This window comes from Porites lutea, chromosome 13 (assembly GCF_958299795.1).
Source record: "Porites lutea chromosome 13, jaPorLute2.1, whole genome shotgun sequence".
Taxonomy (NCBI): Eukaryota; Metazoa; Cnidaria; class Anthozoa; order Scleractinia; family Poritidae; genus Porites; species Porites lutea.
The window spans coordinates 20,046,951-20,074,820 of NC_133213.1; the positions used below are offsets into that span (position 1 = coordinate 20,046,951).

At 38.8% G+C, this 27,870-nt stretch overlaps 5 protein-coding genes across 5 annotated transcripts; 1 reads left to right on the top strand and 4 right to left on the bottom strand.

Annotated features, from left to right (window-relative positions):
- Positions 1-1,739: 1,739 nt before the first annotated feature.
- LOC140923071 (melanocyte-stimulating hormone receptor-like) lies at positions 1,740-3,819 on the bottom strand. The gene has a single exon (XM_073373133.1). The coding sequence runs from the start codon at positions 3,560-3,562 to the stop codon at positions 2,654-2,656; it is 909 nt and encodes a 302-aa protein (XP_073229234.1). The 5' UTR covers positions 3,563-3,819; the 3' UTR covers positions 1,740-2,653.
- A 9,799-nt stretch (positions 3,820-13,618) lies between these two features.
- Positions 13,619-14,873, bottom strand: LOC140923684 (melanocyte-stimulating hormone receptor-like). The gene has a single exon (XM_073373758.1). The coding sequence runs from the start codon at positions 14,861-14,863 to the stop codon at positions 13,952-13,954; it is 912 nt and encodes a 303-aa protein (XP_073229859.1). The 5' UTR covers positions 14,864-14,873; the 3' UTR covers positions 13,619-13,951.
- Positions 14,874-17,010: 2,137 nt separating this feature from the next.
- LOC140922516 (melanocyte-stimulating hormone receptor-like) lies at positions 17,011-18,412 on the bottom strand. Its single transcript, XM_073372494.1, has 2 exons — positions 18,035-18,412; positions 17,011-17,565 (listed from the first exon to the last, which is right to left on the bottom strand). The coding sequence occupies exons 1-2, from the start codon at positions 18,404-18,406 to the stop codon at positions 17,011-17,013; spliced, it is 927 nt and encodes a 308-aa protein (XP_073228595.1). The 5' UTR covers positions 18,407-18,412.
- A 992-nt stretch (positions 18,413-19,404) lies between these two features.
- On the bottom strand, positions 19,405-20,792 carry LOC140922517 (melanocyte-stimulating hormone receptor-like). Its single transcript, XM_073372495.1, has one exon. The coding sequence runs from the start codon at positions 20,330-20,332 to the stop codon at positions 19,406-19,408; it is 927 nt and encodes a 308-aa protein (XP_073228596.1). The 5' UTR covers positions 20,333-20,792; the 3' UTR covers position 19,405.
- A 4,245-nt stretch (positions 20,793-25,037) lies between these two features.
- Positions 25,038-26,359, top strand: LOC140923647 (melanocyte-stimulating hormone receptor-like). The gene has a single exon (XM_073373718.1). The coding sequence runs from the start codon at positions 25,260-25,262 to the stop codon at positions 26,175-26,177; it is 918 nt and encodes a 305-aa protein (XP_073229819.1). The 5' UTR covers positions 25,038-25,259; the 3' UTR covers positions 26,178-26,359.
- Positions 26,360-27,870: the final 1,511 nt, after the last annotated feature.

Genomic DNA, 27,870 nt, shown 5'->3' on the forward strand with positions numbered 1-27,870 from the left:
AATTTGCATCTTCTCAGGTTTCTGTTTCTAAGCATTGTCCGCTACTACAGTTTCGATCCTTTTTTGACGAATGGACATGATAATTTATATTATCACGGTATAAATAATTGAATTTGCTAAATTAGTTGTAAAAGTAACTTCAAAATACCTACGCAAATAAAGTGTTATGACGATATTTCATTTATTTACCGTATACCAAAGTCATAGAACGTACTTTAACCATCTTTTTAGATTATAACAAAAGCCCTTAGGGGATGGGGTAAGAAGATATTTACGTAAACGTTTGCATTTACATTTCACAAAAACGTAAACAAATTAATTAGTGCATAAATAAGTAAAGGACCATTTAGGGGTAGCACATGCACACAGTTCTTCGTCTATTATTCCTCCTCGAAACTGGAATTTGCAAATGTTGGTTTTTGAGGAGAGATTGGGAAAACGGAGTACTTGGAGGAAAGGAGAGAACGAACAACAAACTCAACCCACATCTGGCGTCGACACCGGGTTTCGAACCTAGGCTACTTTGATGGGAGTGCTCTCACCACTGCCCCACCCTCTCCCCCCTCACCTGCTCTAGAGGAAGGGTAGCTTGAGATATACCGGTACCTCATCAGGATTAACAAGATCCCTTTTCAATCATTTGCCATTTTTGTTAAGTTCTTTGCGGTGTGTCTTGAATGTCCGTCTAATGTACTTAGTCTACAAGAGTCCTGGACCCTTGATGATTATAGCCAACTCAGTGCTAGGCAGCGCCTCTTTGGGGATTTACCATCTCTAATTTTATCATTTTTTATCCATAAGCAGGAAAGATAAAGCGAATACCATGTTCTGATTGGTTACCCAAGTGGGCATGCAAGATAAGCCCATCTTTCCCTATCGGGATTTCCCGCGTTGGTCTGCACTCTTAATTTGGTCGTATAATGAATTCGTATTGACAAAGCTTTCACCGTCGCATGTTTATTGACCTCGACTTCGTCTTGGTCCATGAAAACGCAAAGGATGAAGCTGACCAGCATCCAGCTAAGTTGATCTCACGATCGATTGGTTACACTTTGTGCTCCATATTGAGGCCATACATCATTCACGCAAATTAAGGCCCAGTTTAAACGTCGAACTTTTCATGTACCGAACCTAATCCCTTCAATTAAGTACATGAAGAGATCGGTGTTTTAATTATTAAGTCCGACGTGTCTAACTTGAGTCTACCCATGAATTAAGATCGAGTGGCCCACATGGAAACTTCGACGGGGCGACTTCGATCAAACGTTGAACTTCTCATGTGCCGAACCTAATGCATAAATTACTAAAATTTATTTTCACTGGTACGCATTGTAGACCATTGAACATAGCGAATTGCAATTCTTAGAGTGGTTTTCGTTTGAGTGTCGTAAAACCAAAACCAAAGTAATTACTCTGGCCAATCACATAGGACACAGACAATACATTGAACCAATCAAAACTCGAAGTAATTACATGTGGCTGACGCAAAGCGCGGGAAAATGCATGCGAGCGCGTCACAATTGGCTTTGGTTTTACTTCTGATTGGATAAAAAGGTGGCGCGAATCTTTTAAGCCAATCGCATCGTGTAGAAAGTGCAAAACCAATTACTTTTCGACACTCAAATGAAAACCGCTCTAGTACTAACACTAACATTGAAAACCTTTATTGTCCTTGAACACTGCATAAAACAATTCTTATGGTAAATGAATGCGTGTAGTCTCATCTTCTGAAAAAAAAAAAAATAAATGCCCTTTTCTCAGGCAGAAATTAAAATGATCGCTGGAAAGGTTCCGAAGCTACACTAAGTACTCGCCCAGTATTTATATACTTTTAATGTAGTGCCAAATATTTACATCGCTGCAGCAAATATCAGTGAAATATTTTTCCTAGAAGCATTCATCATTTTTAAGTATGTTAACGGGTGACCAACATTTGTGCGATTTAAAACAACCAATTTTCCAATTCGTCAATTCGTGTATTGTAGTCTAATTAGGCCAATTTTAGAATACTGTGTAAGTGTGTGGGGCTGTTGCGGGGAAGGTCGTAAACAAGACCTTGAAGCCCTCCAAAACCGGGCTGCTAGGATAATGGCTTGTACTGTGCGCAGCAAGCAGGCATTGGACGTTCTGAAATGGCCCACCTTGGAGGAGCGCCGCCGTCAATCTGTTTTTAAACTCGTTAAGAAATGCCTGCAAGGTCAATGTCCCCAGTATTTTAAACAATATTTTAAACGTAATAATACAATCCATGCGCGCTGCTAGACAAAGCAACCTCTTACATCCGCCTGCTGTGAGAACTGAAATTGCAAAAAAGATCCTTCTATTATTGTGGTTGCACTCTTTTTAACGAATTATCTTAATGATATTTCGTGTTTTACATCTTTTAATCTTTTAATTGAAAATAGTTTTCTATTTATATTATTACCTGTATTAGTGTAATGTTTATATGTTTAGTGTGTTTTTGTGCGTTGTTGCTCAGGGCTCCCATTGATAACAGACAGCTTTTTGCGTCTGAAGGGGCTACCCTTAGCGGTATAAATTAATAAAGGTTCTTCTTCTTCTTCAAATGTTGGCATATTTTTCTTGATCTGAGTTCTATAAGACTGTCTCGTGCAAAGTGTCGTCGTTGTCGTTGCCTAACAGCCTAAGGTTCCTACTGTCGTTTTAGGATATTCTTCACAGCTCGTCGCATCTTCCTTATTCTCAAGCAGTACACGATTGGATTTAAAAAGGAGTTAATATAAATAGCTGTCTCACAGAGATCATAAGCGATGAGCACTTTCGTTGTGGATCCAAGAAGTACTTCTATGATGCTTGTTGCAATGTAGGGGACAAAGCATATCACAAACAAGCCATAAACATAGAGCACAGTAACTGCTGATTTTCTACATTTCAGTACGTTAACGGTGTTGTTTTGAAGATGGCTGACAGCAGCGTTTTGGTCATTTATCTGATGTTGGTGTCTAAGCACAGTCCGGAAAATTTTCAAAGTACTTATCGTGATGACAATAAATGTAAGAAAAAAGATGACCATGGGGAAGAAAAGCCATACATTGGTCATCCAAAATGTTAGAACAACGTTTAATATCATGGACAAGATCCAGAAAAGGAAAGTGACTTGAAGTACTCGTGGAACAGTGACTAAAGTGTCGTATCGTAAATGAAGAGTTAGAGCGAGGAGTCTGTCAACAGAAACAGCGGCTACTGTCAAGAAAGAAACGCCAGATGTAGTCCAAGCCGTTCTGCTCTGGAGCAATCTTAACCAACAGTACGCATTTAAATTTCTTTCAAGTTCGGCTATCTTAAACGCCACAAAAAGCGGCTGACATACGAGGCCAACGAGAAGATCCGTGGCTGCCAAGGAACCCAAAAGAACGAAAGATGGCGTGTGAAGATCGCAGGTGTTTTTAATCGCCAGAAGAATTGTAGAGTTGGCCACAAATGTTACGAAACCGAACGATAAGTTAAGGATACAAGTTAGAATGTTTGTTACGAAAAGTTCTTCCACCTTGTCGAAGCTGATGTCACTAAGTAATAAACAGGCTTTTCCAGTTTTGTTCATGACTGAGGGAAGTTATTTCAGACTGTGTTGGCTTGAAGGAGCTATCACTGTTTGTTTTGAGTCGGCGAGAGTCAGGTTGATCTACTTTTCTTCAAAAATGAAACAGGTTTTCTATGATTTGTTGGTGTCTGATGAGCCAAGCTTCGTTCACTCTATTCCTCGACCGAGCCAGGATTTTTTTCAAGTAACTCTTTCCTTTTTCAACCGAGTCAGGCTTCTCAAAGTCTTTTCTCGCAAGAAAGGCATCTGTATCATGGCTAGCTAGAGCTGTCCTCTGTCTGCAGCCGAGTCCGGGTTTGTTAACTCTACTATTCAACCAAGCTCTTAAAGCTTTTTCAAGTGGCAGTTCTTTTAACTAAGCATGACTTCTGACGGCAGTCTTTGAATGCTCGTTATAATCAGGAACAAATGACATGATACAATCATGACAGTTTCATTCTCAGCAGAAGCAATTAAATAGCCTAAACTTAATCAATAATAAATAAATTTCGTCTGTCTGAAAAATTGGCACACTTACTAAGTAATATGCTGCCATTGTCTTTTTTAAAATTGAATCTCAAAATTCACACGATCTACAACTTATAGAAGATATAAGGTCTTGTCACCCACTGGGACGATTGTAATTGGCTGAATATGACATCGAAGAGAGACAGCTGGTTTCATAATAAAAAAGTGAAGCTTTTAATAAGGAAAACCGTTCTTTCCTTCTTTCTGCGTAAACCAAATTTTGGCACGCATACGCAAATTGGCCCCCTCTAAGTCAATCCATTTACGAAATATTTTATTAACAATCCTTTCTCGAGAACTTCTTGGAGGTATGAAATAATAAAACAATATTGTTGGCCGAATTCTGTAAAAGGAATTTAGTTAATTAATATACAGCCAGGCCATTATATGGTAAAAAGTGTTAGATGTGTTGTAAACTGCACTTCGTCCCTTCCCTTGCTAATTATTTATTATACTTAATTATGTACATTCTGTAACTTTTAACAGTTTGATTTGAATAAAATAAATGAAATGAAAAATTAATGAATTAATTAAAAATAAAATATGAAATATGAAAAAAAGTTTAAAATGTTTGTCAGTTCCTCAGCCTTTATTTTAATATTAACTGATGTCTTTCGTTCTTATATATTTTTAAAGAACATTGCGTGTTTCTTCTTGTCATCTTTTTAAGCCTCTTATACTCGGTTAATTATCTTTGCTTTAAAATTAAGTGTGTGATTTCTTTCAGTCATTTTCTCACCAGCTCTACACTGCCAAAATTGCGTTATGCTGCGTCTTCTCTTTCCTTTTATAAGTCTCTTTAAATCGGCTAATTTATCTTTGCTTAGTGGGTGAACGAGGGTGTGGCATCGCGTGCAGATAAAGCAGCCTTTCCTGCTCTGAGAAGAGTCAAGGCAACACGCGCACTCTCAAAAGCACAGACTGCGTTTGTTCTTCTTTTTCACAAAGGAGACGTTTGAGAGCTCTGCGCTCGATCCGCCCTGAAGGTTGGGTGGCTTCTCTTTAAATGTTCTACGGGGTCGAAACTAAATCTGGAATTAATTCCACACATTTTAAACATCGTACCGGCTAATGAAGAGTTACGACATACAGATATTTCTAGCAACAAAGATTTCCAGTCTATCCCCTTCGAAATAAGTTGTAAACAGGCAAAATAAAAAAAATGTGCGGATTCTTTGGTTGATACGTTCACATAGTTTCTAAAGTAACAGATTACATACGTCGCTTTCGTAGCTGTATGTCATGTATAAAACCACCACCACATTTCTATTGTTTCCCTCCACCACCACCACTACCACCATCACCACCGGTGGTGGTTGTATATAGTTTCACTATTCACGAAGCTGTGTTGAAAAAAAAAAAGTTGAGTCTAGGGTCAATGTAGGGTCGATATGAGATCGATTTTTTTGTGGATGGAAAAAGATATGGAATAAATGAGGTGGTGGAGGAGGAGAGAACATAATAAAGTTTTGGAGGAGGGAATAAAAAAATGGAAGGGTGAGGGGTAAGTAAAACATTGTGCGCAGTGTAAAAAAAAACATAGCTTGCCTTTTTTGACTATCTTAATAGAATATTTAATCTCATGTTTTTTGCAATTATTTTAATAAAGGGTCATAAAGTTGACTTCTTGTGTCTTATAAGAAACGTGTCTGGTTTTATTGGGAGTGTTTATTGATTAGTTGCGTGTTTTAATTGCATGATCCTTGTTAAGTTATTAATCGTTTTTTTTGTGTGTTTTTATACGGTTATTACTGAGCTGAACTAATATGTATGCAAATGTAGGCTTGTTAACTCCCATAATTAACTGACTAACGGCGCGTGAAACGCTGAGACTTCAATAGTAAGTCGTTTCCTTGAGTTAGAAAGGAGAAAACGGTTTTGTAATAGTCAGACAAAATTGAGATAAAGAGGTTTCAGCTCCACTTTGTGTATGCGTGTGTGTTTTGTTTATATATATCCGATTTTTAGCCCTAAATAGAAGACATTAGCCGTTTCTAATGGGTTTGCTAAACCGTCAAATGGACCTTATGGTGCTGTGACATCATTACTAGTACCTGCCTGAACATGGTTAGGGACTTGTCAGTAATTAGCAGAGGGGGAGGGGGGTGGAAACAGAGGGAGGGTCACAACTTTTTGAGACTGCAGAAAGGGGAGGGGTCATGAAAAATGGGTCGTTAAAAGGGGGAGGGTCATGCAAATATGTGTCCGTGATCACGTAGAGGTTCACCCACAGAAAAAAGAGAAGTTCTTTATTTTGTAAAAAAATCCTGGGAGAAATAAGAGAGTCCAGTGATCAGCTGTCAGAATCGAATCAGAGTCGGACTCTTAATGCTGTCATCTAAAATCTATGTATATGGCATTACAAAGAACAGATTAGAAATATATTTTGAGCTTTCATAATACTGACCCACCCTAAAGTATTGCAAGAACTAGATTTTATCATTTATACAAGAGGGGGAGGGTCATGATATTTTAGGCCAAGGTCAAGGGGAGGGTTAGCAAATTTCACTCCCCTTGCAGGGATGCGTCACCTCATTTCCGAGCCCAAATTTAAAATTCCCACCCCCCCTCCCCCCCTGCTAATTTCTGACAAGTCCCTTAGCATAAATTAAACAAGTTACCCGCGCATTTTATTCGTGAGCTATGTATTAAATTTTGCTGCCCTTTTGCTGCCCCCCCAAAACCTCCAATTCTCCTCAGACACCACTACTAAAGTCATACATTGGTCATCCAAAATGTTAAAACAAAGTTTAATATCATAGACATGATCCAGAAAAGGACAGTGACTTGAAGTACTCATGGAACAGTGCCTAAAGTCTCGTATCGTAAATGAAGAGTTAGGGCGAGGAGTCTGTGAACAGAAACAGCGGCTACTGCTTCCAAGGAAACACCAGATGTAGTCCAAGCCGTTCTGCCCTGGAGCAGTCTCAACCAACAGTACGCAGTTAAATTTCTTTCAAGTTCAACTACTTTAAACGCCACAAAAAGCGGCTAACATATGAGGCTAACGAGAAGATCCGAGGTTGCCAAGCAACCCAAAAGGACGAAAGATGGCGTGTGAAGATCACGGTTTTTTTAATCGCAAGAAGAATTGTCGAGTTGGTCACAAATGTTACGACACCGAACAATAAGTTAAGGATACAAGTTAGAATGTCTGTTACGAAAAGTTCTTCCGCCTTGTCGAAGCTGATGCCACTAAAATATAAACAGGCTTTTCCAGTTCTGTTCATGAGTGAGGGAAGTTATGTCACTGTGTTGACTTGAAGTAGCTATCACTGTTTGTTGGCCATGGTGTCCGTGTGTTTGAGCGTACAATGCAAAATACACGGATTACTAGAAGGAATCAGCAATCAGGACCGAAGAAAAACTACTTAGTACAGGATGCCATATATAAAGTATACAATCCAAAAAAGCAAGAGTGCTTTGAAAAAAAGCGAAAACAGTGCTCTGTTGTACTAATCGTCGCAATTTGTAACACCTGTCGCAATTTGTAAATTAAAACTTTGTCGTAATCTGCATCCGTTTAGAACGCTTCAGAAAATATGACCTGTCGTACACATAGACTGAGGCGAAACTTTTTGCAATGTTTCGAAATGCCGGTTTAAAATTGTCTCTTCAGCTGAATTGCTAACAATTTGTAGCGAGTCAATCTTGCACAATTAGACTCTTAAAAGCTTTCGACCGTTTTCAACTGTATGGTTTGTGTAGTGGGTAAGTACCTCAAATGACTTATGATCTCTTGTAAATTAGTCTTTTTTCACGTTATTCTTTTGTTTTCTTTTAAAATGCTTTATCGTAAAGCTCTATTTTTCGCAGTAAAATGCTTGGTAAACCTCCGAAAGAGTAATTAAAATGCTCGGGTTTTTCTCATCACAAAAGGAGGCTTTCTTTTTAAATCGGAACGTTTTAAGACGGTTTATCTTTTAATTGGCTCACTATTAAAGGACGGACTAGAGAGAGCCCGAACGCTGTATTAGCTAATAGAATAATTAGATGTATTTACCTGTGTTCCTGTGTCTTTATGCGTTGTTCTGGAAGGGATTTGAATCCGATCAGAGACTGTTCAGCTGACTGTTATTAAACATTGCTGGTTATCAAATGCGTTTTATCTTAAACCTCTATAGAGAGAGATAACCGTTTACTGTAGAACCCATAAAACGGCCTTAAATCGGCCCATGGACCACACAGGAGAGACTTAACAAACATTTTACGTAAGGTAAGCTGTTTTTTTTTATTGAAATCCTTTCATTTTCGTAGGTTACGGAAACGATAGTTTTTTTTGCCATACAAATACTTATATTTCTAATGTTACGCAACATTGCCGCAGTGTTCGCCAATGCTCATATTTGACATATTTCGAGCTTGGGCTACCTGTGGGTATTAATTTATTATGTGTTTATAATTTAGTAATCAAAAATTTGGCTAACACGTTTCTCCCACATTCTTGTATTCATGGTAGGGCCACACAGTCGTGTTTGGATATATAATTCTCGGTATTTTGATATCAGATGAAACGCTCCTTCTCGTATTTCCTATATTACTTCTCAGTGTTTGGATATAGATAAAACACTGTTTCTCGTGTTAAATTTGTTACTTCCCGGTGTTTGGAGATTAGATGAAATATTTCTTCTCCTGTTTGACATATTCCTTCTTGGTGTTTGGATAGCTCCTTCTCGTGTTTAATATATACTTGTCGCTGTTTGGATATCGGATGAAACACTCCTTCTCATGGTGTTTATACTATAGATGTGTAGTATATGTCGCTTTGTGGAAAGAAATAGAATCCTACTATGAATTACTTTCTAGTTATTTATTAAAGTATGAAGACCGGTCACTTCTCTATTCTTCTGGTCAACAGAAACAGAAACAACGTCCTCTGCAGTAGAAGGATAAAAAAGGACAAGCATGGAGGCTAACATTATGACAGCAAATTCGGAGACTGATTTTTGTAATTGTAAGTGTTTACCCACAAAGCACTTAGCAGTTTTTGAGAACTAATTTAGACGTGACGGTGCGCTACAGATCGAACTGGACTTTGAAAGAATTGGTTTTGAGGAAAGGGGAAAACCTGAGCACCGGGAGAAAAACCTCTCAAAGCAAAGGAGAGAACCAACAACAAACTCAACCCACATATATGTGGTCGACGCCTGGATTTGAACCCGCGCCACATTGGAAGGGAGTGCTCCCAATAGTTCGCCAACATTGCTTCCCATACAAATCCCCACCCTTGCTCCCTCATATTAGCATCGAGGAAATCATTTAGGCTTCCAGGAGTGGGGGTATTATTCATTCCGTCCTCCACCCCACTCCCTTAGAATGCTCTTTACAGCTTTTTTTATTTCCCGAATTCTTCAGCAGTACACAACCGGATTTATAAAGGAGTTGACGAAAATGACAGTCCCAGAGAAATCATAAGCGATTTGTATCTTGATTGTATATCGATGGAGCATGTCTGTGATTAGAGTTCCAAAGAAAGGGACATAACATATCATAAACAAGCCATAAATATAAAGTACAGTGACAGCTGATTTTCTGCATTTGAGGATGTTCACTGTCATGGATTGAAGATGGCTTACGGCCTCAGTTTGGCTTTTTATCTTGCGCTGGTGTCTTCGAACCATCTGAAATATCTTTATTGTACTGACGGTTAGAACCAGGAATACAACAACAAAAATGACCAACGGGATGAAAAACCATTCGGAGGTCATCCAAAACCTTAGCACGACATTCACTATAAGGGACAAGATCCAAATAACCAGAGTGGCTTGCAAAACCCGAGAAACGGTGACAAATGCGCTGTATCGCAAGTGCAGGTGTAAAGCGATTAGTCGGTCGACGGACACTGCAGCTATTGTGAAAAACGAAACGCCCGCTGTTGTCCAACCTGATCTGGACTGAAGCATTCTCAACCAACAATACACAGTAAAGCTCCCCTCAAACTCAGCTATCTTGACTCCCACGAAAAGCGGCTGACATAAGAGGCCAACGAGAAGATCAGAAAAAGCCAGGCAGCCCAGAAGGACGTAAGATGGCGAGTGAAGATCTCGTGTATTTTTAATCGCAAGAAGAATCGCAAAGTTGCCCACACATGTTATGATACTGAACAATACATTGAGGATGCATGTCAGAATATTTGTCGCGAAAAGTTCTCCCGTATTATCAGAGGTGACACCTGTAATAAAATAAAAGCCGAAGCAGGTTGTCTCAGTTTTGTTCAAGGTCTTCATGATCGGAAAAAATTCTCTGGTCCTCTAACAAGGTGAAGCTATCATCAAAAGTTTCTTAATAACGATCAAAGCTCACTAAGGCAACTTGACAGATTGAATTTATTATAATTTACATCTTCTCAGCCAGGTTTCTGTTTCTAAGTATGCCAACTACTTTAGTTTCGATCAGCACGGGATAAATAATCGAATTTGCTAAAAAAAAATTGGTTGTAAAGTAACTAAATACCTACGCAAATATAGTTTTTGACGATATTTCATTTATATGCCGTATACGTCATGGAACATCGTTTTAGTTTCATAACAAAACCCCATAGGGGATGAGGTAAGAAGATATTTACATGAAATAAACGTTTGCATTTTATACGTTTTAAAAGAGCCACAAAAACTGAAACAAAGAAATAAATACATACGTAAATGACGATTTAGAGGTAGCAAATGCACACAGTGGTTATTCGGCTAGTCAGTCCTCGTCGAAATTGAAATTTGTAAATGTTGGCTTTTGAGGAGGGGGGAAAACGGAGTACCCGGCGAAAATCTTCTCGGAGCACAGGAAAGAACCAACAACAAACTCAACCCACATATGGCGTCGAAGCCGGGATTTGAACCCGGGCCACATGGGTGGGAGGCGAGTGCTGTCACCACTGCGCCACCTTAACCCCCACCCCCTCCCCCCTCTGCTCGAGAGGAAGGGTAACTTGAGAGTATACCGGTACTTCATTTGGATCAGCAAGATCTCTTTTCAATCATTTGCTATTTTCCCAAGTTTTTGGCGGTCTGTCTTGAATGTCCCTTTGATGTAGTTCTATAAGTGTCCTGGACCCTTGATGATTATAGGCAATTCAGTGCTAGGCCTCGCCTCTTTGGGGATTTACCATCTCTAATTTTATGATTTTTTATCGACAAGCAGGAAAGATAAAGCGAATCTGTTGTTCTGATTGGTTACCCAAGAGGTGAATCTACACAGGGTGAATCCCTTCTAGTCTGGCTGATGAGCTATGCAAGGTGATATAAAGCCCAGTCGGTGTATACCAAACAACGATTTGCGAAAGTGTACAGAGGAACATAACCGACTTTTTGAAGGCTTCAATAACTACAGATAGCATAAATATCTTTTTTATTACATTTTGTACTCTAGTTACTTTTTACTGCACTTGCTTTTTACATGTAGCATTACGCTGTAGCTCGTTTCGTTTTAAAACAGTAATTTGTCTGTAGCTGAGATGTACAATGTTGTATGCTACTGAAAGACAGTGTCTTTGTACTGTGAATTAATAACTTTAAATGCGCGCAGCTTAAAGACGAGTGTGAGCCTGGTTTTAGCTACTTACATTTATAAAACTGTAATATAAGTGGAGTCATAAAAGTCAGGTCATCGTAGTGACCCATCTTTTATACGGACACCTCTCTAATTCGGACACTTCGCTCTGTCCCTTCGGTCTCCGTATTAGAGAAGTTCGACTGTACTGACTTAAGCACGAAATTGACCTAAACAGCAATATTCGCAAAGACATAGCCTTTGTAAGATCGCTCATTTATCTTCTTGTCAAGATATTCTTCACGGCTCGCCTTATTTCTCTGATTCTCCAGCAATAAACAAACGGATTCAAACAAGAGTTGATAAAAATGAAAGTTACAGCATAATAATATGCAATCTTCACTGTTCTTGTGTATCCAATAAATACGTCAATGATTAATTCTACAAAGAATGGCAGATAGACAATTAAAAACAAACCATAAATATAAAGGACTGTCACAGCTGATTTTTTGCACTTCAATACGTTCATTGTGTTGGCAGCTGTGTTGGCTCGAACATGGTGCACCCATATCTGCCGTTGATGTCTTCGTACAGTCTGAAATATTTTTATGGTACTGGTTGTTATGACAAGTAATACTAGAAACATTACGGCCATCACGATAAGATCCTATACATTGCTCATCCAGAACCTTAGAACGACGAATGCAATGGAAAATATCCATAAAACAGAGGTGGCTATCCAAGTGCGAGGAACTGTTACAATCGCTTTGTATCGTAAGTGAAGGATTAGGCAGAGAACTCTATCAACAGACACTGCAGCTAAAGTAAACAAAGAAATTCCAGATGTTATCCAACCTGATACGAAGTGGAGCATTTTCAATGTGCAAAAGGCGGTTAAATTTTCTGTAAGTTCAGCTATTTTACGAGCCGCAGAGATCGGCTGGCACACAAAACCAACAAAGAGATCCGTAGCTGCCAAACAACCGAGAAGAATGAAAGAAGGAGAACGAAGATGTTCGCTTTTTGCAATAGCAAATACAATCAGGAAATTTCCCGCACATGTTAGCACAGAAAATGAAAAATCGAAAGAACAAGTCAGTATACTGGCGACGAAAACTTCTTCGGAGCCGGCGAGAGTCAGATTAATGTACTTTTCTTCAAAAAAGAAACAGGTTTTCTCTGATTTGTTCATGGTGTTTGATGAGCCAAGCTTCGTTTATTCTATTCCTCAAACGAGGCAGGTATTTTTTTGAAGTAAATCTTTTCTTTTCAACCGAGTCAGCCTTCCTAAAGTCTCTTCTCTCAACAAAGGCTTCTGTTTCAGGGCTAGCTATATATACAGCTTTTCTCTCTGCAGCCGAGTAAAGGTTAATGTTAACTCTCCTATATATTCAACCGAGCAGTCTTTGAAGGTCAGGAACAAAATACATGATAAAAACTCTTTGATTCCCAGCAGAAGCAATTAAATTGCCTAAACCTAATTCAGGTAATATAAACAAATTTCGCCTGCCTGAAAAATTTGCATACCTACTAATATGTTGCCACTGTCTGCATTAACAGATATGAAGTCGCTACCTATAATGAAGCTTCTTTAGGACTCATGGCCTACGTTATGGACAAAAAAAAGCACTAAAGGTCACCCTCTGTCTTTGCAAATAGTCTCCCCCCCCCAAAGAAACTGAAAAAGTTTTCCTGAGTCCACTGTGAAACTGCCACAGATCTTTCTATCTTAACTTCTTGGTACAATATATTCAGAAGACCAGCTGCTGAATACCTTGCTAAATTAAAGATTAAGATAAGATTCCGAATGTCAACGTTTAGATGGAGATTTTCCACTCACTATTTTGTCTTTAAAACCTGAAATAATATGCTGTCTATCTTACCGCAATTCGTAGTACTAACATTGAAAAACTTTATCGTCCTTGAACACTGTATTATTGTAACATTTCTTATGGTAAATGTATGCTTGTAGTCACATCTCCTGAATAAATAATAAATTCCCTTTTCTCAGGCATAAATTAAAATGATCGCTGGAAAGGTTCCGAAGCTACACTAAGTACTCGCCAAGTATTTATATACTTTTAGTGTAGTGCCAAATATTTACATAGTTGCAGCAAATATTGTTCCTAGAAGCATTCATCATTTTTAAGTATGTCAACGGGTGAACAATATTTTTGCGATTTAAAACAACCAATTGTTGAATTCGTCAAATGTTGGCATATTTTTCTTGATCTGAGTTCTTTAAGACCGTATCGAAGTTCAGGAAAGGAAAAAGAAAGTTGCTGTTTTGTGCTCACGTCCTACACAAAACGTGAAATTAGGAATTTTCACGACGCAGTCGTGTTGTACAAAAAGCGTGATGCGCGTGCGAAGTGTCGCCGTTGTCGTTGCCTAAGGTTCCTACTGTCGTTTTAGGATATTCTTCACAGCTCGTCGCATCTTCCTTATTCTCAAGCAGTACACGATTGGATTTAAAAACGAGTTAATATAAATAGCTGTCTCACTGAGATTATTAGCGATGAGCACTTTCGTTGTGTATCCAAGAAGTTCTGCTATGATGCTTGTTGCAATGTAGGGGACATAGCATATCACAAACAAGCCATAAACATAGAGCACCGTTACGGCCGATTTTCTACATTTCAGTACGTTAACGGTGTTGTTTTGAAGATGGCTGACAGCAGCGTTTTGGTCATTTATCTGACGTTGGTGTCTAAGCACAGTCTGGAAAATTTTCAAAGTACTTATCGTGATGACAATAAATGTAAGAACAACGATGACCATAGTGATGACAAGCCATACATTACTTGTCATCAAAAATCTTAGAACAACGTTTGATATCATGGACAAGATCCAGAAAAGGACAGTGACTTGAAGTACTCGTGGAACAGTGACTAGAGTGTCATATCGTAAATGAAGAGTTAGAGCGAGGAGTCTGTCAACAGAAACAGCGGCTATTGTCAACAAAGAAACGCCAGATGTAGTCCAAGCCGTTCTGCCTTGGAGCAGTCTCAACCAACAGTACGCTGTTAAATTTCTTTCAAGTTCGGCTATCTTAAACGCCACAAAAAGTGGCTGACATACGAGGCCAACGAGAAGATCCGAGGTTGCCAAGGAGCCTAAAAGGACGAAAGATGGTGTGTGAAGATCGTGGGTTTTTTTAATCGCCAGAAGAATTGTAGAGTTGGCCACAAATGTTACGACACCGAACAATAAGTTAAGGGTACAAGTTAGAATGTTTGTTACGAAAAGTTCTTCCGCCTTGTCGAAGCTGATGCCACTAAAATATAAACAGGCTTTTCCAGTTTTGTTCATGAGTGAGGGAAGTTATGTCACTGTGTTGACTTGAAGTAGCTATCACTGTTTGTTGGCCATGGTGTCCGTGTGTTTGAACATACAATGCGAAAATACACGGATTACAAGAAGGAATCATCAATCAGGACCGAAGAAAAACTACTTAGTACAAGATGCCATATATAAAGTACACAATCCAAAAAAGCAAGAGTGATTTGAATAGAAGCGAAAACAGTGCTCTGTTGTAATAATCGTCGTAATTTGTAACACCTGTCGCAATTTGTAAATTAAAACTTTGTCGTAATCTGCATCCGTTTAGAACGCTTCAGAAAATATTACGTGTCGTACGCATAGAGTGAGGTGAAACTTTTTGCAATGTTTCGAAATGCCGGTTTAAAATTGTCTCTTCAGCTGAATTACTAACAATTTGTAGCGAGTCAATCTTGCACAATTAGACTCTTAAAAGCTTTCGACCGTTTTCAACTGTATGGTTTGTGTAGTGGGTAAGTACCCCAAATGACTTATGATCTTTTGTAAATTAGTCTTTTTTCACGTTATTCTTTTGTTTTCTTTTAAAATGCTTTATCGTAAAGCTCTATTTTTCGCAGTAAAATGCTTGGTAAACCTCCGAAAGAGTAATTAAAATGCTCGGGTTTTTCTCATCACAAAAGCAGGCTTTCCTTTTAATTCGGAACGTTTTAAGACGGTTTATCTTTTCATTGGCTCACTGTTAAGGACGGACTAGAGGGAGCCCGAACGCTGTATTAACTAATAGAATAATTAGATGTATTTACCTGTGTTCCTGTGTCTTTATGCGTTGTTTTGGAAGGGATTTGAATCCGATCAGAGACTGTTCAGCTGACTGTTATTAAACATTGCTGGTTATCAAATGCGTTTTATCTTAAACCTCTATATAGAGAGATAACCGTTTACAGTACAACCCATAAAACGGCCTTAAATCGGCCCATCGACCACACGTACAGGGGAGACTTAACACACACACACATTTTATGTAAGGTAGGCTGTTTTTTATTGAAATGCTTTCATTTTCGTAGGTTACGGAAACGATAGGTTTTTTTTGCCATACAAATACTTATATTTCTAATGTTACGCAACATTGCCGATGTTCAACGATGCTCATATTTGACATATTTGGAGCTTGGGCTACCTGTGGGTGTTTATTATGTTTGTATAATTTAGTAATCAAAAATTTGGCTAACACGTTTCTCCCACATTCTTGTATTCATGGCAGGGCCACACAGTCGTGTTTGGATATATAATTCTCGGTATTTTGATATCAGATGGAACGCTCCTTCTCGTATTTACTATAATTATTACTTCTCAGTGTTTGGAGTTTGGATATAGATAAAACACTCTTTCTCGTGTTAAATTTGTTACTTCTCGGTGTTTGGAGATTAGATGAAATCTTTCTTCTCCTGTTTGACATATTACTTCTTGGTGTTTGGATAGCTCCTTCTCGTGTTTAATATGTACTTGTCGCTGTTTGGATGTCAGATGAAACACTCCTTCTCATGGTGTTTATACTATAGATGCGAGTATATATCGCTTTGTGCAAAGAAATAGAATCCTACTTTCAATTACTTTCTAGTTATTTATCAAAGTATGAAGACTGGTCACTACTCTGTTCTTCTGGTCAACAGAAACAGAAACAACGTCCTCTGCAGTAGAAGGATAAAAAAGGACAAGCACGGAGCCTAGCATTATGAAAGCAAATTCGGAGACTGATTTTTGTAATTGTAAGTGTTTACCCACAAAGCACTTAGCAGTTTTTGAGAACTAATTTAGACGTGACGGTGCGCTACAGATGGAATTGGACTTTGAAAGAATTGGTTTTGAGGAGAGAAGAAAACCTGAGCACCCGGAGAAAAACCCCTCAGAGCAAGGGAGAGAACCAACAACAAACAAAGAATTGGTTTCGAGGAGAGGGGAAAACTTGAGCACCGGGAGAAAAACCTCTCAAAGCAAAGGAGAGAACTAACAACAAACTCAACCCACATAAATGTGGTCGACGCCTGGATTTGAACCCGCGCCACATTGGAAGGGAGTGCTCCCAATAGTGCGCCAACATTGCTTCCCATACCAATCCCCAACTTTGGTCCCTCATATTGGCATCGAGGAAATCATTTTGGCTTCCAGGAGCGAGGGTATTATTCATTCCGTCCCCCACCCCACCCCCTTAGAATGTTCTTTACAGCTTTTTTTATCTCCCTGATTCTCCAGCAGTACACAACCGGATTTATAAAGGAGTTGACGAAAATAACAGTCCCAGAGAAATCATAAGCGAGTTGTATCTTGATTGTATATCGATCGAGCATGTCTGTGATCAGAGTTCCAAAGAAAGGGACATAACATATCATAAACAAGCCATAAATATAAAGTACAGTGACAGCTGATTTTCTGCATTTGAGAATGTTCACTGTCATTGATTGAGGATGGCTCACGGCCTCAGTTTGTCTTTCTATCTTGCGCCGGTATCTTCGAACCATCTGAAATATCTTTATTGTACTGACGGTTAGAACCAGGAATACAACAACAAAAATGACCAACGGGATAAAAAACCATTTGGCGGTCATCCAAAACCTTAGCACGACATTCAATATAACGGACAAGATCCAAATAACCAGAGTGGCTTGCAAAACCCGAGAAACGGTGACAAATGCGCTGTATCGCAAGTGCAGGTGTAAAGCGATCACGGGGGGGTACTCCCATACATTACCTATACGGGTATGTGCCGCCCAAAGGGGTTGTGATTTTGAAGCTCCTGGTTTAGAACGGGGTATCCATTTCAGAGGCGTTTTCTAGAACGGGGTATAATATTTCGAACGCACGAAAGCTCTCCCCTTTTTTAAGTAGCCATTTGAAAGCATTCAAGGACAGATTGCTTTTAAAAATACGGTTCAGTGCGTTAACAAAAACCGTTGTACTCTTGTTGCACCCTAGAACGGAGTATAAAAAATTGGCCCATTTCTAGAACGGGGTGTTAGTTTGAGGGCGAATTCTAGAACGGGGTATAAAAAATTGGCCTATTTCTAGAACGGGGTATCAATTTTAGGGGAAATTTTTTCTAGAACGGGTTGCCAATTTGGAGTCCCGGGCGGCACATACCCACCCAGAAAATAGCCAAGTGCCCCCCCGGGAAAGCGATTAGTCGGTCGACGGACACTGAGCTACTGTGAAAAACGAAACGCCCGCTGTTGTCCAACCTGATCTGGACTGAAGCATTCTCAACCAACAATACACAGTAAAGCTCCTTTCAAACTCAGCTATCTTGACCCCCACGAAAAGTGGCTGACATATGAGGCCAACGAGAAGATCAGAAAAAGCCAGGCAGCCCAGGAGGACGTAAGATGGCGAGTGAAGATCTCGTGTATTTTTAATCGCAAGAAGAATCGTAGAGTTGCCCACACATGTTATGATACTGAACAATACATTGAGGATGCATGTCAGAATATTTGTCACGAAAAGTTCTCCCGTATTATCAGAGGTGACACCTGTAAAGTAAAAGCCGAAGCAGGTTGTCTCAGTTTTGTTCAAGGTCTTCATGATCAAAAGAAAATTCTTTGGTCCTCCAACAAGGTGATGCTATCATCAAAAGTTTCAAAGCTCACTAAGGAAACTTGACAGATTGAATTTATTATAATTTACATCTTCTCAGCCAGGTTTCTGTTTCTAAGCATTGACAACTACTTTAGTTTCGATCAGCGCGGGATAAATAATCGAATTTGCTAAATTGGTTGTAAAATAACTTCAAAATACCTACGCAAATATAGTTTGATGACGATATTTGATTTACATGCCGTATACCAAAGTCATGGAAAGTACTTTGACCATCGTTTTAGATTATAACAAAACCACACAGGGGATGGGGTAAGAAGATATTTACATAAACGTTTGCATTTTATACTTTTTAAAAGAGCCACAAAAACTGAAACAAACAAAAACTGAAACAAAAAAATAAATACATACGTAAATAACGATTTAGAGGTAGCACATGCACGCCACAGTGGTTCTTCGGCTAGTATTCCTCGTCGAAATTGAAATTTGAAAATGTTAGTTTTTGAGAAAAGGGGAAAAACGGAGTACCGGGCGAAAATCTTCTCGGAGCACAGGAAAGAACCAACAACAAACTCAACCCACATATGGCGTCGACGCCGGGATTTGAACCCGGGCCACATTGGTGGGAGGCGAGTGCTGTCACCACTGCGCCAGTCTTTCTGTCTGTAGCTGAGATGTACAATGTTGTATGCTACTGAAAGACAGTGTCTTTGTACTGTGAATTAATAACTTTAAATGCGCGCAGTTTAAAGACGAGTGTGAGCCTGGTTTTAGCTACTGAACACTTATAAAACTGTAATATAAGTGGAGTCATAAAAGTGACGTCACCGTAGTGACCCATCTTTTATACGGACACCTCTCTAATTCGGACACTTCGCTCTGTCCCTTCGGTGTCTGTATTAGAGAAGTTCGACCGTACTGACTTAAGCCGGAAATGGACCTAAACAGCAATATTCGCAAAGACATAGCCTTTGTAAGAGCGCTCATTTATCTTCTTGTCAAGATATTCTTCACGGCTCGCCTTATTTCTCTGATTCTCCAGCAATAAACAAACGGATTCAAACAAGAGTTGATAAAAATGAAAGTTACAGCATAGTAATATGCAATCTTCACCGTTCTTGTGTATCCAATAAATACGTCAATGATTAATACCACAAAGAATGGGAGATAGACAATTAAAAACAAACCATAAATATAAAGGACTGTCACAGCTGATTTTTTGCACTTCAATACGTTCATTGTGTTGGCAGCTGTGTTGGCAGCTGTGTTGGCTCGAACATGGTGCACCCATATCTGCCGTTGATGTCTTCGTACAATCTGAAATATTTTTATGGTACTGGTTGTTATGACAAGAAATACTAGAAACATTACGGCCATCACGATAAGATCCCATACATTGCTCATCCAGAACCTTACAACGACGAATGCAATGAAAAATATCCATAAAACAGAGGTGGCTATCCAAGTGCGAGGAACTGTTACAATCGCTTTGTATCGTAAGTGAAGGATTAGGCAGAGAACTCTATCAACAGACACTGCAGCTAAAGTAAACAAAGAAATTCCAGATGTTATCCAACCTGATACGAAGTGGAGCATTTTTAATGTGCAAAACGCGGTTACATTTTCTCTAAGTTCGGCTATTTTACGAGCCGCAGAGATCGGCTGGCACACAAAACCAACAAAGAGATCCGTAGCTGCCAAACAACCAAGAAGAATGAAAGAAGGTGAACGAAGATCTTCGCTTTTTGCAATAGCAAATACAATCAGGAAATTTCCCGCACATGTTAGCACAGAAAATAAAAAATCGAAAGAACAAGTCAGTATACTGGCGATGAAAACTTCTTCGGAGTCGGCGAGAGTCAGATTAATGTACTTTTCTTCAAAAAAGAAACAGGTTTTCTCTGATTTGTTCATAGTGTCTGATGAGCCAAGCTTTGTTCATTCTATTCCTCAACCGAGGCAGGTTTTTTTTTGAAGTAAATCTTTTCTTTTCAACCGAGTCAGCCTTAATAAAGTCTCTTCTCTCAACAGAGGCTTCTGTTTTAGGGTTAGCTATACAGCTGTCCTCTGTCTGTAGCCGAGTAAACGTTAATGTTAACTCTCCTATATATTCAACCGAGTAGTTTTTGAATGTCAGGAACAATATACATGATACAGACTGTTTGATTCCCATAAGGTCATATCAAACAAATTTCGTCTGTCTGAAAAATTTGCATAGTCACTAATATGCTGCCACTCTCTTTTTTAAAATTGAATGTCAGAATTCACACGAACTACAGCTTATAGGAATTATTAAAGCCTTGTCGCTCACTGCGACAATTGTAATTGGCAGTTTTGACAAGGCAATCATCTTCCTAATATGACATTAGAGAGAGACAGCTGCAATCTCAGACAAAAATAGTTGAGACACTTAAACCAAACGCTGTTTTTTTCCTTCTCGTGCTCCCCTTGTCCCTCTCAAAGTTGTTTATCGCGGTTCGGTCACCAAATCTTGTACACCAACATTGAGGGGACAAGGAGACACAAAAGTGTCCCAACAATTTTGACTGAGACTGTGGTTAGAAGAAAAGAGAAGACTTTAATACGGGAAACTGCCTCTTTCTTTTTTTCTGCGTAAACCAAATTTGAGCACGCAGGCAAAAATTGGCCAACTCTAAGTCAATCTAAGTCAATCAATTTGACCAACTTCAATTTTCTCTTATCGATATCCATACATTGTCAAGAGATTAGGTTATGAGAATTAATAAAATGATCACAAAAGAGAAAATGCCTTGATCTTTTTTCAAATTCTCTCAACATATTCTTTAAGAAAATGTATGGCGACCAGTTTGGAAAATTTGTATGTGGATATTGTAGCTTAAAAGGTTAAAGCACTTCTTTGGGCCGCCGTGGGAACGCTTTCCATGCAGTAACCCGCGGTGGAAGTGTCTGTCGCAAATCCGATGGTCTGGTATGACTGGGGCGACATCGAGAAGGTGTGTTTGATGGCCATTCGAGTTGGATTGGACTTATCATTCGATCCCTTCTCAAGATATTCTTTACAGCTCGTCTTATCTCTCTATTTCTCCAGCAATACACTAGCGGATTCAAAGAAGGGTTCATAAAAACAGCAGTCGTAGCATAGTCACAGGCAATCCTTACTGTTCTTGTGGATCCAACAACGTACACTTGCAAAACCATCACTACAAAGTAGGGCAGGTAGAAAATAACGAACAGACCATAAATATAAAGCACTGTCACGGCTGATTTTCTGCACTTGAGTACATTTACTGTGTTGGATTGAAGATAGCTGAGAGCCTCAGATTGATCGTTTATCTGGCGTTGGTGTCTTCGAACAACCTGAAATATTTTTAACGTACAAACGGCTATGACAAGGAAGGGAAGAAGAAATCCGACAATCGCAACGAAAGACCATCCACTACCCATACGAAACCTAACAACTACAACTGTGATCGATGCGATCCACACAGCAGAAAAAGCTTTAAAAATGCGCGGAACAGTTACCAGGGCTTTGTATCGTAAATGTAGGATTAGTGAGAGAACTCGATCAACACACACCGTAGCTAAAGTCAGAACAGATGCGCCAGACGTCATCCACCCTGTTGTGTGCAGAAGCATCTCCAATGTACAGCGCGCCGTATAATTACTTTTAAGTTCAGCTATTTTGAACGCCGCTAAAAGTGGTTGACATATCAGCCCAACAAGAAGATCCGAAACTGCCAAACAACCCAAAAGGACGAAAGATGGCGAATGAAGATCTCGGGTTTTTCCAATCGAAAATACAATGAGAAAGTTTCCCACACATGTTATTAAAGAAAACAAAAAATTTAGGATAACAGTAAAGACGTCGGTGATAAAAACGTCCTCTGTTCTGTCGAGGTTGACGAATTTCTCTGCAAAGAAAAAGCAGGTATTATTGTTTGTTTTGTTCATGACAAGGAAATTGTCCTGTTAATATGTGAAGCTTGTCCAAAAGTCGTCTTGTGTTTTGAAACCGACGCCAATCTCCCCAAGTGCCTTCTGATAACAAAAACAGTTAAAGCTCTAGACAATTGTTCAATTTTCAGTGGTTATCTCGCAAAGCAAGTAACCTTAAAGTATATAAATTCAGATCATCTTAACCTTTGCCAAGCAAATTTGCATACAAATTGGTGACATGGCCATAAAAATTAGCCTTCACAAGGTAAAGAGCCGAATTTATTTAGTACGTGATGTTTAATCAATAGTTGTTTTTGCTCAACATGACAATGACGATTGGCTGTCCTAAAATTCAGCCCCTATAGCTAACTTGATAACTTTCAGGAAGTCATTATGTAAAGTCAGCTGAAAAAGAGGCTTTTTGAGCACGTATCGTGAGGCTCTCGGCTATGGGTTTTTGTAAACGTTTTCGTTTTGTTTTTTCATCAAATCGCCGGTCTTTCAACGACTGAGGTCGTCGCATAATGGTTTAATGCGTGGTAACGCTGCTAGCGAGCTCGAGCAACTACGCCGCCGACGAAGGGAACGTTAAAATACAGGGGCACCCAACGACGGTTTTCTGTGAAATATCTGTTCGGAGAAGCAAAAATTGCCTAGAGTTTTCTACAGTTTGAGGAAGGCTGAAAATTTCTAGATGACCGTTCCATTCATGTACAATTTTCGAAGCTTATCTAATAAATTCGCTACGATTTTCTGAAGTTTAATTTTTCCCATTTCACTCCCTAGATTAATCTTTTTTTTCGTAGAAAAAGGAAACCTGAAATGTTCGGAATAGAAAATGAGATGCAGAGATGAATCAGAAAAATTCTCCCTTTCGTAAAACTTTTAAAGTGTAATTGCAGCTAAAATTGTCGGGAAAATAAGACTAAAGCCCTTGTAATTTCGAAAAGACTCAAGTTTCCCTAGTATGACCGAACGGAAACAAATTTTATAGCGCCGCTTAGAATGCATTTCTAGATATCTAAAAGTACTCTGGATAGCCTACAAGAGGTTTTAATGTAGTTAGGGCGAAAACCATCGTTGGGTGCCCCTGAAAATAAAAAAGCCACAGGTTTGATAAGAAAAACAAAAGCTTTTAATGTGCAAGCACATGCACGGTTTGACAGCTGCATTGCATGTCTAACGTTGTAGAACTTGATCGGAATAGCAATGTGATCGTCGCTTTATATATAATTCCTGAGTTAAGATCGTCGGAGCGTTTTCCTTAATACCGATCGTTGCGACTTCGATTTTGTCAGAAATGCCCATACAAGAGTCCCCAATGTCAGGTTTTGTGTTACATTTCCGACTCCCAACCACTTTTAAACCGGCAAAAAACAAATGAAAAAGTTTTATTTGCGAACTTCAAGGAAGACAATCAAAGCGTCGGGTGACTAAAATAGATCGGCTTTTCGAAATTTGCCTTTCCAGAATACCTCAGAGGAAAAAAACACGAACAATGCACGCAGTTGAGTATAGAGTCTTTGAATTAATTTTGAAAGAGTTAGCTTGCACCTGGCGAGGATAACTTCGCCACTTAGACTTTCTAGAATAGTTTTTACCCTGTAACCTGCAGCATAAAAGGAGCTGTGTCACGAATTTTATCAATATTCAAACTGCGAAAACTGCCACCAAATTGAGCGAAACATAAAAATAACTGCTCAAAACGTTAGAAAAAGATATAAATATCACAACAAATACACTAACAAAGGGAAGGTGTTGAAGAAGATTGAAGCGGATGGCAATTCATGTCGTTTTTGCAAACCGGTTAGCCTAACAGTTTTGTAAAGTTCAGAATTATTTCTTGAGAGACATATTTGTTTGACATGAAGCTGTAATTTTGTCATTCATAAGTAATTTCTCCAGTACCAAGGCGAACAAAGGACGCGTACGTAATTGGCATTCTTAGCATCAAGATGAGCTGGGTAGCCCTAACACAACTCCTTTCTCTCTCTGCAAATCGTCTGTCAAAAAAGAAGAAGAAGAAGGAAAAAACTCAAAAAGTCGGTCTTCCTACGTCTACCGTGAAATTTCCACCGATCTTTCTTTCTTAACGTCTAATGGTACAATATATTCAGAACAGCAGCTGTTGAACTTCTAACTTCCTGTTATGATTTTCTACCTTGATAAAGATGACTGAGAACAGATTAAACTTGGAATCACATTCCGAATGTCAACGTTTGGATGGATGTTTTCCACTCAATAATAATTTGGTCTTTAAAAACCTGAAATAATATGGTGTCCATCTTATTATCATATTAACATTGTAAAACTGCATTGTCATTGAACTGTGATGTTGAAACATTGGTTATGGTAAAGGTGTTCGCGTGTAGTCTCATCTTGTGAATTAAAAATAAATGCCCTTTTCACAGGCATAAATTAAAATCTGATGATCGCTGGAAAGGATCCGAAGCTACACTAAGTAGTCGCCTAGCATTTATATGTCTCAAGTGTAGGGCCAAACATTGACATCGTTGCAGCAATTATTGGTTCTAGAAGTTTTCGTCATTTTAAGTATGTTAACGTGTGACAACCAATCGTAATTGTCACTGTGAACGTAAACAAGTAGTCCATTATATATGTCATGACGTGAGTATAAAACTGGCCATTAGTTTTGACACCACTGTTCTTTAAACAAGTTCTATGTTGTATATTAGGGAAATGTTGAAGTGTGTTTGATCAGTTGAATCCATCTACGTAATGTTTTTTCTCACTCCTAAAAAGAGTTTTAGTTGGTATATGAGCATCAGAGGACAAGAAAAACAAGGAAAAAAAATCGAATCCGAACGCTGACTCCATAAAAAGGGACTAGATAAAGAAAGACTGGTTTCAATTCATCTGGCTCTAGCTGAGAACGGCTTTCTGGTAGCACGCTTTGTTCGCTATGAACAATACAGAAGAAGACTGTTCCTTCTTTCAAGATCAGCTTCACTTTGATAGCACGGAAGAAGTCTTCGTTACAAATATTGTAACATGTATCCTGAACTCTTTTTTTTCTTTGCTAACATGCATAGGAAACTTCATTGTTGTATTTGTGATTGGAAAAACCCGAGATCTACATTCACCATCGTTCATCCTTTTGGGTTGTCTTGCGGTTTCAGATCTTCTGGTTGGCCTTTTCTGTCAACCGTTATTTGTGGCACATAAAATAGCTGAACTTAAGGAGAATTTCGCAGTGTTCTGTACATTGAAAGTGCTTCAGTCTCTATCAGCTTGGATAACAGCTGGCGTTTCTTTTCTCACCTTAGCTGCAGTGTCAATTGACCGACTTTTAGCACTAACTCTTCATCTACGATACAACACGATTGTCACTGTTCCTCGCGTATTTCAAACAACTATTGCTTTGTGGATCTTTGCTACAGTGACCGTTTTACCGAGGTTTTTGATGGCAAGCGAATGGTATTTTATACCGATAGCATCAATCCTTCTTATCGGCTTTGTCATCATGATAAGTATTTGGAAAATATTCCGAATTGTTCGAAAACACCAACAGCAGATAAACGACCAAACTATAGCTGTCAGCCATCTTCCAGCCAACACAGTGAACATACTCAAGTGCAGAAAATCAGCTGTGACAGCGCTCTATATCTACGGTTTGTTCTTAATTTTTTATCTCCCTTTCGTGGTACCGTTGCTGATGGAAAAATTTGTCGGATATACGAGAACAGTAAGGATTGTCTATGAGTATGCTGCAACTGCTGTTTTTATCAACTCTTGTTTGAACCCAGTTGTGTACTGCTGGAGAATCGGTGAGATACGACGCGCTGTGAAAAATTTTATAAGGAGATCATCCAGAAAATAACATGTCTGCTTAATCTACAAAGCTGATAGATATGAAAGTCAAACTATACGCGCTTTACTTATTAGGAAGTCCTTTCAAAGTTGGGTTAATTAAAAGGATAGCTGAGCGGGCATAATTCACGATTTTAATCTCTTTTGCGTTTTAACAGAGAAGGATTGTAAAAAGTCTGACTGGGATTGAGAACTACAGGAATGACAATCAAAATCGTCGGTTGTCAAAATTAGATCATCCGGCTTTTCGAGAGCTGCCTTTCCAAAATACGTCAATTGAAGAAGCAATCGCCTACCCGCAAGTTGATAAAGAGTCTCTCTAAATTATGAATCAGATGACGCACACCTGGTAATAAAACTAAATTTCGGAGCCTACGCTTATTAAAAGCCTTTTTTCTCTAAACCAAAGCCCCTATTTCCCCAAGACACACGTTCCGAATTAAATAGCGCGAAAAGCAATCTCTACCTCAGTGCTGCTCGTCTCTTAAGGAACTCGAAAAGTTCTTGTAGGTCTATAGTGACATTATCACCAATGTTAGCCTTGCTTTCTTACATATATTGTTGAATTTGTATGTTTCAGTGTAATTTTCCCACTTTCTACAGATAACTGAGAACAGTTTAAACTTGAAATCAGATTCCAAATATCTCGGTTAAGATGAATATTTTAAACACCATATTTGGTCTTTAAATCCTGAAATAATATATTGTCTATCTCTTATTGTAAAATTTGCATAAAGGAAACATTTCCTCATGGTAAAGGCATGCTGGTAGTCAAATAATCTAATAATAATAATAGTCATAATTATTGTAATAATAAAATAAAACTACCAGAAAATACCACCCTTCCCTGCGACAGTAAAAAATCACTTTTGATGGAAACGTTTAGAATAAGCCAAGTTCTCGAGTAGCAGTTATATCCCTTTAGTGTAAGGCCAAGCATTAAATAAATACACCATTGCAGCAAATATTGCTCACTGAAGTATTCGTCATTTTTAAGCATGTTAACGGGTGGCCAACATTGTGTCGAGTCCTGAAAACCAATTGTAATTGTAGCTGTGAACGTAAACAACTAAGTCAATTTCTTACAAAATAAAGCAAGTAAAATTGGTAGTTAGTTTGATCCAATTGGCAATCCTACATATTAAAACAAAAAATGAAAATTTGCTTTAAATAGTTAAAAAAAGATCTGTATTTCCCACACAGTAATTTTCAAGGAGTTATAATAACTCCTCTAGTGGGGCTAATTTAACTCCTTACAGTGGAGTTATTTTTTGGGGAGTTATTTTAACTCCAAAAAGGAATTTAAAGAACTCTTTTTCAGGAGTAAAAGTGACCCCGCGGAGTTAAAATAACCCCAAAAAAGGAGTTATCCTGTACCTAAATTTTTACTCCACTTTCAGAGTTAAATTAACTCCAAAAAGAGTGAAACCAACCCATGTAGGGAGTAAAAGTAACCCCATTTCGGAGTTATTTTAACTCCAGAAGACTGGGAGTAAAAAAAACTCTTTTTCAGGAGTAAAAATGACCGCAAATTCGGAGTTAAATTAGGAGTTAAAATAACCCCCAAAAAGGAGTAATTTCTAAAGATCAACAAAGTTTGAGAGAAACACTTAAATAATACCGCCAGTCGAATGCTGACTTAGTGAAAAGGGAGAGAAAGATTGGGATCTATTTAACTGACTCAAACTGACTTTCCAGCAACC

Excerpts from the sequence above, each read along its gene's own strand:
- LOC140923071 (XM_073373133.1), bottom strand. The coding sequence starts at position 3,562 with ATGAACAAAACTGGAAAAGCCTGTTTATTACTTAGTGACATCAGCTTC.
- LOC140923684 (XM_073373758.1), bottom strand. The coding sequence starts at position 14,863 with ATGAACAAAACTGGAAAAGCCTGTTTATATTTTAGTGGCATCAGCTTC.
- LOC140922516 (XM_073372494.1), bottom strand. The coding sequence starts at position 18,406 with ATGAAGACCTTGAACAAAACTGAGACAACCTGCTTCGGCTTTTACTTT. Across the intron at positions 17,566-18,034 it reads CGGGCGTTTCGTTTTTCACA|TACCCCCCCGTGATCGCTTT; the intron begins GTAGCTCAGTGT and ends AATGTATGGGAG.
- LOC140922517 (XM_073372495.1), bottom strand. The coding sequence starts at position 20,332 with ATGAACAAATCAGAGAAAACCTGTTTCTTTTTTGAAGAAAAGTACATT.
- LOC140923647 (XM_073373718.1), top strand. The coding sequence starts at position 25,260 with ATGAACAATACAGAAGAAGACTGTTCCTTCTTTCAAGATCAGCTTCAC.